Source organism: Anser cygnoides, chromosome 2 (genome assembly GCF_040182565.1).
Source record: "Anser cygnoides isolate HZ-2024a breed goose chromosome 2, Taihu_goose_T2T_genome, whole genome shotgun sequence".
In the NCBI taxonomy this organism is placed as follows: Eukaryota; Metazoa; Chordata; class Aves; order Anseriformes; family Anatidae; genus Anser; species Anser cygnoides.
The window spans coordinates 82,926,869-82,936,545 of NC_089874.1; the positions used below are offsets into that span (position 1 = coordinate 82,926,869).

Below are 9,677 nucleotides of genomic sequence, written 5' to 3' on the forward strand. Positions count from 1 at the left end.
GGCAGCCTGAACTCTTTACTGATTTTTTTTTTCTTCTTTCCCCCCAACTCCCACCTCAGCATCTGCTTTGTGAAAAACAAAAACAACAGCAGCAACCCCCAGGCAGTGATCTGTGACACAGGGGATCAGAGCACAGATCTCCCTCTTCCCAAGCGTGGTCCGAACCGCTAGGTGCTGGAGTCACTTCCTATACATACGTGCACACGTATATATACACATGTACACACCCACACACGCCTGCCTGTATATATACAGACAGACAGACACGCACGTGCGCGCACACATTTTTTGCTCCCCCGCCTGGCCCCACGAGCCGTGAGTTTTTTCTTTCTGGGTGGAAGTGCGGGACAAGAGGCGGACGGTCCCGCCTGGAGCGCAGCTGGCAGCCAGGGACCTGCAGCACCCTCTGGGAGATTTCGGCTGAGAAGAAGACCCCGAAGTCTTCCTCCCTCCTCTGAGACAGCATGCTGATGTCCCCCACATCCCCGGTCACTCGCGCCCTCGGCTCAGGTGAGCTCGGCAGAGGGAAGGCAATGCCTTCATGTTTTAACAGACGGCCAACGTGGGCGCACGCCACCGAGCGTAATGCTAAGCTAGCGAGGGAACAAACGTTGAAAATTTAACGCTTTGCAAACGCCGGGCTTACAAACCATGCTAACTGGGAAACACACGCTGTATTTTCCATTCCTTCACACACACACCTCCCAGAGGCATGCCATGCAACCGATTCCTCTTGCTGCCTGTATTTCACAGGAGACCGAGCCTGGAATTAACGATCTCCTGGCCAGCACACCTCCATTTCCAGGTGACTGACGCTCGCTCTCAGCCCATACGTAAAGTTTCTTCTTTGGTACAGCTGTTGCCTGGTCTCACCCCAACACATTAATTTCGCAAGCTTTATATACGTTCAGCAGGTTTGGTTTGCGGGAGAGTGGCTGGGACCACATTTTGTCACAGTATGTCAATTAATACCGGAAAAAGGAAAGAAATACCCTTCCACTTCCAAATGTGGTTATTTATTTTGGAAAGAGAGAGAGAAAAAGGGAGGGTGCTTGACTGACTATGAGTATAAAAGCTGTCCATTTTCCACAAGTGGAAATCTTCCCTTTCTGGATGATGCTAAAACCAACCTCAGCCAGAGGTGACTTCTACCCCGGAAACGTAGCCGCATTTGACTTCACAACAAACACTAATTTTTCCGGAACAATCCCACGGACCCATCTCCCAGCACCTTTGTTTCATGGTGAGACAAAGACAGATTTTTCACCCCAGAAACATCCTCTGCCATGGAGCCCTGTTCCAGCTGCCACCGTGGCACCAGCAGTCACCTGCCCCTTTGGTTGCCTCTAGCACCATGTCCCCACACTCGCTGTGCCCGGTGCACCACCCCAGCATGCAGGGATGTCCACATGGTCCCCACATCCAGGACCTGCCACCCCCTGTCCCCATCCCCAGCCTCTGCAACCCCTTCCCATGCTGCGCTGGAACAAGCCGTGGCCAGGGCTGATGCCACCGGTGGGCGAAGGTGATGGGAAAGCGGAGCTCTCCGATGGAAAGGACACCTTGCTTGGCCTTTCGGCACCTGACGAGGGAGCTGCAGCTGCCCCCCTCCACAAAAAAAACAACACCATTTCACTGCAGCCCCACCATCAGGTGACACCCGACAGCAGAGGAGCCGGCAGAAGGCCCACACCGGTACAAAAGACGCAGCAGGCAAACCTCGCGTCCCGACGCTCGCACTGAGGTGAGCACACGTGGGCACCCGTGAGCCCCAGAGACACCCCAGAGCCCCCAAAGCCGTGGGCCATCGGAGGAGGAAAGCAAAGCGCAGGGCACGTACCCAGCCTCCGTTGTCCTGGATCCAGTTGTGCAGGTGCCGGTTCAGGTACTCGGTCATCCAGGCAGCGATGCTGTCCACCAGGGGAGACATCTCCCGGTTGACGCTCTCGACGCACATCACGCCGCCGAACTCGAAGAAGGCCACGATCCGGCCCCAGTTCACCCCGTCTCGGAAGAGCTCCTCCACCACGGCCACGAAGCGGCCTCTGGCCGTGAAAGGCGTCAGGTGCAGCTGGCCGGACATCTGGGCGAAGTCCCGCTGGTAGCGGCGGGAGAACTCGTCCCCGGCCTGGCGCAGGGCAAGGTGGACCACGGGGGGCGCGGGGCGCAGCCCCTCGCCCGGGGGCGCCTCGCTAGCAGCAGCCGAGCCGGGGGGCTCGGGGTGCGGGGACAGCAGCCCGGCAGGGCGGTGGCGGGAGGGAGTCCCAGCAGCAGCAACCGCAGCAGCAGCAGGAGCGAGAGCCGTAGGCGCGGGCGCCCTGTCCTCGCCGGCAGCCCAGTCGTATCCCCTCTGCGAGAGTTTATAGTGGATGTACTTCAGCACTATCTCCCGGTTATCGTAGCCTCTTCTCCCGGGATGAGCCATGATTTCCGAGAGGGAGCAGCAAGAGGAAGGGAGAGAGGAAGAAGAGGAGCAGGATGAACCCAAAAAAGTAAAGCAGCCAATAATAATAAATTTAATAACACCAAAAATTATAATCCAGTTACGGTATCGGGCATGGTTTCATTCATGGTGACGTGGGGGAGTTCCCAGGGTCTCGGAGGTACGTTTGTCTTCTCAGTGTTGCCTCCTCGCTTTGAGATGCACGGTATAAATACGGGTTAAAAAACGCTGTAAATACTTTACTTCCAGACGCACATTTATTACTTATTATAAACCTACTTTAGAAAACACTTCCTCCTCGGTGCTGAGACACATTTTAAAAAATATTATACTTATTCAAAATCAGGTGCATTTTCCCCTAGGTGCCGAGCTACCGGGGACACGGAGGAGCGGGCGAACGCACACCGTCAAAGCTGCAATTCAACGCGATCTGCTAAGCAGCCTTGGATGAACGTTAATCCAACGCCCTTTAAGCTAGAAACCTCGACACCGCTCTTTTAAGTTACACAAACTAAATTTCCTCTGTAAAGTACTTACTTGGGACTATAAATATGTTCCTCTGTCAAGTTTCCTCTAAAAAAAAAAATTGCAACGACAAAACCCAAACATCGCCAAGTCTTCAGAAACGTTAAGCTCCGGCCGCTTTGATGCTTCAAGTCACCGAGGGGATGGGAAAGGGGCAAAAAAAACCCAGGATCGCTACGATTTCCAATGTTTTTTCCCAGACTCCCGTTTAACAGGCATCTCCGGCGATCTGTCAAAGCTCAGAAAATCCCGCCTCGGAGCCCAGGGAGGCGAACAGCCCCGGAGAGACGGAAAATCCTGGAGACCAGCTGAAGCACATTTGAAGGCAGGCTCTCGCAGAAGTGCTCCGTTTTTCCCTCCAGTGCAACGTACGGGCATATGCATTTACGTAGTTTCATTCAGACACCGATCGCAGGAGCCCGGCGCTTCCACACACACACACGCACACATAAAAAAATAAAAAATAATAGAAAATACGTTTTTTTTTTTAAAAAAAAAAAGAAATCAATTCTTTTTCACCAGGAGGAGCGTAGGGCGGTTTTGCTTTTTTAAAAAAAGAGGCGAGCGGCTCGCGAGCGTGGCCCCGGGCAGAAATAATGCCATTTCCCGAGCAGCTTTTGTACCCGAGGAGGAAGGAGAAGGCGACGAGGGGCGCGGACGGGCCGCGACCGCCGCCGATGGGCACCGCTGGGCACCGCTGCCCGGCCGCCCGCCCGCCCGCGCAGCCTCCGCGCAACCTCGGCGCAACCTCGGCGCAAGCTCCGCGCAAGCCTCCGCGCGGCTCCTCCGGGCGCTCCGCGCTGCTGCTGCTGCCGGCGGCGGCTCCGGGAGGCTCCGGGAGGCTGGGGGGGGGGGGTAAGGGAGGGGGGTGAAGGGGGAGCGGAGCGCAGCGGGGGCGGGGAGAGGCGGGGAGGAGCGGAGCCCCGTGGGGGGGAGGCTCCGGCCGCGGTGGGTTGCTAGAGCTCCGCCTCACGGTTCATTCAAGAAAAGGGGGAAAGGTGGGAGGGCGGGTGAAGAAAAAAAAAAAATATAGGAAAAGGAAAAAAGGGTGAAAAGGGAAAAAAAAAAAAAAAAAAAAGGAAAGGGGGAGAGGGCGAGCAGCCCCGCGCCGCCCGGGCCCGCCCTCCATCGCGGCGGGCGCGGGGCTGGGGCCGGCGGCGGGGCGGTGGCGGGGCGGGGCGGTGGCCTCCTCCTCCTCCTCCTCCTCCTCTTCCTCCTCCTCCTCTTCCTCCTCCTCCTCCTCTTCCTCCTCCTCCTCCTCTTCCTCCTCCTCCTCCTACTCCCCCGAGGAAGCGGGCGGCGGGGGCCGGCAGCGCGGCGGGTGGCTCCGCGCCGCCCCCCCGAGGTTGCTGCGGCTGCACGGATTTGTTTCGAAATACGGAATTAAAATGAAAAAATAAAAATAAAAAATTTAAAAAAGCTAAGGGTGGTGAGGAGTAAACCGAAGCGCCCCCTTCCATAAAAGCCCCCGGGGGCTGCCCCCGCTGCAGCCCCGGCACGCACCTGCTGCCGCTGCCCGTGGGAAGGGGAATTTTAGGGCTTTTTGCAGGAGGGGGCGCCCCATGTCCCCCCAGCCGGCCCGGGGGGGCTTCAGGGGGGAGAGGAGGGCAAGGAGCTGCTCGGGGGCGAAGGGCAGGGACGAGCGGTGCCGGGCCGGGAGGTGGGGAGAAATCCCAGGGGAAAGGGGGGCGAGGAGCTGCTCAGCACCTCCCTCTGCTTAGGAGGTTATTATTACCCTGCCTGGTTTTGTCTTCAAGCCCACCCGAGGCTGATGGGGATGACAGTCCCGTGTATGAACCCCCCCCAGGAAAAAAAAAAAAACACCACGTGAACTAAGCCGTGACCGGGCGTTTGCTTCGACGGGGGGAGCCCTAGGGCAGGGATGCTGCCCCTTCACCCCCCCCTTTTCCCTCCGGCCCCCACTCCGAGAGCTGCCCGGCAGCAGGACGAAGCTCCTGGGGAGGGAGCTGCCGACGAAAAGCCCCCCACGCCCAGCAAGGACGCCTCCTTTCGCTTCAGGGAACCCCCCCCCGCACATCCCCGAGCCGGCACCCTGCGGCAGAGCCCCGGCGGGATGCTGTTGCCACCCAGCGGCCGCCGCTGGCCCCCCAGCAGCATTATTTTTCCTCCCTCCTGCCGGGAGAGGGAAGGAGGCGTCCCCTGTGTCCCCTGTGTCCCCTCCCGGCGTGGCCAGGTGCCTGGGTGCTGGGCGGCAGCCCCCCGAAGGGAAGGCTTTGGGGACGCACCGAAGCATCGCTCCTGACGAGGAGGCGTGGAAAACGCCCCGGGATTTGCTCAGGGCATTTCGCGTGAGGGGACACGTAAGACCACCAAAACGACCGGAGAACATGTGAACAGGAAAATAGTTTTAGAATTTGTAACCGATTGCTGATAGCAACAGGTACAGCAAAACTTCATGAGCTGCTCTGTTTGGAGTGGGTTTAGTAAGGATGCTTTTTTCCCCCACAACATACAGCACTTTGCTATAGCAATGAGGGATCCCAGCCTTTCTGAAAGTCTAAAAAAAAACCAGCAGTCGTGATTGACAGGAAAGCTTGCTAATACTGAACACAGCTGAGGCCAAAAGATGAAAAACACCAGAGAAAAATCCTAGGAACTGCTCACTTTAAACTCGGGTATTAAGGGTGAGTCATGGGAAACAAAAACTGTGCCTTGAGGAAGGACAAACTGGGCTCTGGTTTAAAAAAAAAAAAAAGTGCATTTAAAGTCTTTTTTTTTTTTTTTCTTGATGTGTCCAATGCATTGCAGCTGACCTGCATTTATGCCTGCAATTGAAGGGAGCGGCATCTTAAACCCAATTATAATGCCACCTGAGTGGGTGATGAGCGTGTATTAAAGTTTCACAAGTTTGCATTACAGTACTGGTTTTTGCCTTGTTTGTTTGAGCTCAGCGGGATAAAACAGCAGTTAAAAAGGCATCCAAAACGCAGGCAACATGTTTTTTGGGGGTATATAGAACAAAGCAGCAAGAGAGGCTCAGGATGTAACAAGGAACATGAAATGAATGCGTGGAGTCAGTTAAGAAATCACCAGTGTGCTTTCAGGCAGCAGTGTAACACGTCAGCTACTAAACATCTGATCCTGCAGAGCCTTCCGCACACGTCTATCTTCATGTGAGTGGGCCCACCGAAGTTTATCAGACGAATAAAAAGCAGCAGCTGCAGAAAAGATCGGAACTAAATTAGGAAGACGAGCAGCAGCTCGGATGAAAGCAGCTCGCCTGAGCGTTAACAGGGACAGGAGCATCGACAACAGGTATCAGTCAGGCCCGGCAGCATAAAGGACAGATAATTTTGGTGAGCCAGCTTCCTCACCTGTACTTGGGCAACTGACCAAACGGGGAGGATTCTGCAAAGCCTGCTGATTCTTTGATGCCCCCCCAGATGCACGACGTACAGTCGATGCCTTGCTGACAAGTGCTCTAGGAAATTTCTTCATGCCTGCTCCGTGACAAGCTGCAAGGGGAGAGCATCTTTTCCCTCTGTCTTTGTGTTAACATCAACAGGATTTCAACAGCAGCCCCGGTTCCTGGTGACCTGCCCGCCTTTTTTATTTCCCATGCTCATGAGCAGGCAGGTTGCATAAAAGCAATTGCTTAAAGGGCTGCCTGAGCAGCCAAAAGGTAAGTGGGGTGTATGTTTGCTCCGTGTGACGGGACTCCATCCCCGGGCTGCTCCCCGTACAGCCAGTGGCACTGTAAATGCCAGCTGGTGGCGTGTCCAGCGGGGCTTCTGCCTCCGTCAGCCACAGCTACGCTTCAGCTGGGTTTCTCCGTTCACGGCGTTCGGTGCTTCTCCTTTCCACGCCGGCCTGCGTTTGCTCTGCATACGCTCGTGCCTGCCGGAGCTGCCTGTTCTACCGCTGCGACTTGCCCTGCCTAAAAGTAGCTATTGACTGCGTGGCCTTGTGCATTTGTTTCTGCCCATGAGACCATGACACCCACAGACCTACGGTATCTTTGCCAAGCCGCACGAAATGCCTTGAAAAGAATGCTCTTTTAGAGACCTGCCTGCGTGCATTTAATTCCTTGCTATTGACTGCGTAGCACCATTTATTGCTAATAGCGCCTCGTCTGTTTTGCTCGGTGCCGCCTGACACTGCTATCCAGGCAGCAGCTAGGGGCTGTGGTACTTTTTAAAAAGGTTTTCTGTGTGCAAAATTAAAAGGAAAAAGTAGCATCCCTGAAGTTTGGATGAACGTTTTTCTCATTTTTACCCGGGACAGCAGCAGGTTAACTGGAACAAATGAGCACTTCTGCAGAGTGCATTCCTGAAACGGGAGACTGCCTTTCATCCTCCCGGTGCTGCAAATGTTACGGGTGCAGAGCGGATCCTTCTTGTCTGAAGTGCTTGCAGGGCACAGAAAGCTACTGTAAAAAGTTGAAAGCCCGCCTAACCTACAATTACAGTTTATTTCATGGGGCCTTCATTGTGCTTTCCAGGAAAGGCAGTGGCCTGAGATGCTGAGGTAGCATCCGTAGGGTCCAAACAGCTCCTGCCTTTCAGACCCCTCTCACTGTACTCATCCCTCACCCACCTTTACTTCTTGCCAAGATGTAACAGGTGGAGGGAGGCAAAATGGCCGCAGCCAGCTGGTCTAACAGGCCCGATGGGCACCGCTGGAAGTCCTTCTCCTTGACACCTCTATTTCACTACGTGGCAGTCGGGTCTCGTCTTCACGCTCCCTGAGCTGTCCCACCACCGTCTGCAAGCTACCGACACATTCTTGTGATTTCTCTTTCTGTTGTGGAGAAGGGAATCAACCAAACCCGCAGTCAGAACAGCAGAAGAGCAAAGGAGACGGCTCCTTTGCATCCCTAGAAGAATGGGAAATGGGAAGGATGTGCTGGACAAATGGCAACTTTCATCTCTGACCCATGAACTTTTATTTACAGTTGTTAAATTCTCTCTTAAAGAGGAAAAAAAAGGGAAAGCATTTTTGAATAAATGCCTTGAGATAAAGACCAGCACACTTCATTTTCACTACTTCCTTCAAATCAGCTTTAAAAAGGATATTTCACTAACAGGTAAATTGTGCCTAGAACATTTCAAAGTCTTTTGAGACTTACTGTTTTACACATTATTTACAGCTGGTATCATTACAGCATTTAACTCTGCTTTGGCCAAGGAAATCAATTCTCAGTGTTTGGTAGCACGCCTAGTATTAGGCACGTATGTGTTGCTTTACCCTCTTGGGTTTATTTATATTTCTCTAGCAGCACTACTACAGAATTAACTTCATAGTTAGAACTCGAAAGGTTTAAAATTAACATGGGGATTTCCCTCCAGACTGAAAACAAACTTGTTTTCAACTTAGAAAAATAAAATTTCAGACTGCCTGGGTGGCACCCTACCATACAGCAGGTTGGGTAGTATATTCCTCCATCCGAGGTTTCACCAAAAGCCAGCCTTCCCAAATCAGTTTTTCAAAATGCTTCCACTTTTCCAAGTTCGATATGCAACATCAGGGTTAAAAAAAAATAAAACCACACTTTCTACTTCCTTCAGTGCAAGTTTCTGTTCAGAACCTTAACAGCATTATTCCCCTCACCCCTTCCCACCAACAACAGAAGATTAGCATGGTATTTTATTTTTTACCAGTTTAGTGCCTGTAGAGGTTGGAAAGCAAGGAAATGAAGATGATGGGAGGTGTGGCGGGAGACCTCATTTAAAGTTTTCTGGCTCTCGTGAGAGTCTCCCCCAAGTGACAGAGGAAAGCAAGTGACTTGACAAGGTTTTACTATCAGCTCTGACAAACACCCACCTACTCGAGTGTGCTTGGTACTATCTGTGGAGAAAAAAAAAAAGTGGAACTACCAGGTAGTTTGGCCTTTTGACTGAAATCTATCTATGTTTTTTAAACAAAAAATGCTACATTTTTACATTTTAAATTGCCTACAGGAATGAAGAGCAATCTACTTTGCCCTGCTACTGTTATTGAAAGGGAAGAAGTCAACAGCTTCAGTTGTGAATAGAACTGTTAACTGTCCAGTGCTCTAAGATTAACATCAGGCCCCTTGCCTTGGAAACACCAACATCCTAGTTTTAAAACATTTCAGATAGCATAAGCTTTCCTCAATCCATTTTTGATTTTGGCTCTCCCATAATTCAGTAAGAATGACTTTATAAAAGATTGAACTACTGCAATTCTGGATGTGGCAGTAACCATCTCAGGGGTATTTCTCCCTTACTTATTATTTTCTTGGAGCTAGCTGTTCACCCAAGCACTCCTACCACAGAGCTGGAACAGCAATTTTATATACAGCTGCACGTTCACCAGTGGCACAGGAAGACAGCTACTGTGGAACTATTATTTCTATTGTTTTCCCACTAGGAAGAAGGAGAATCACTTGGCTCATCAGGATTCACAAGCAATTCCAGAGAGCACAAGCACCAGTTATATACTGGCGGCATCTCCTACAATAAAGGCAGATTTTGTCAATTTGGTGCCACATTCCACTATGGTTTGATGACAACACTGAGCGAAGGAGTTTTGCATCCTTCGCCATCTGCTATACACCTCTGCCTAGGCTGCCAAAAATGGAAGAACATATTGCCCCCCTGCCGTCCTAGAAAATTAAGAGGATCCTGCTGAAATAATCCCAGATTAAAAAAAAAAAAAACACCAAGCCCTGCAAATGAATTTAACCATTGCTCTTCGACCCTTCAAAGAACTCCAGAGTTAGAGG

At 52.2% G+C, this 9,677-nt stretch overlaps 1 protein-coding gene across 1 annotated transcript in view; it reads right to left on the reverse strand.

Annotated features, from left to right (window-relative positions):
• Positions 1 to 3,829, reverse strand: part of BCL2 (BCL2 apoptosis regulator) — an 89,825-nt gene extending 85,996 nt beyond the window's left edge. The window contains exon 1 of the mRNA XM_048076100.2: positions 1,841 to 3,829. Coding sequence (XP_047932057.1) covers positions 1,841 to 2,425 — 585 coding nt within the window. The 5' untranslated portion in view covers positions 2,426 to 3,829. The remainder of the gene's footprint in view (positions 1 to 1,840) is intronic.
• Positions 3,830 to 9,677: the final 5,848 nt, after the last annotated feature.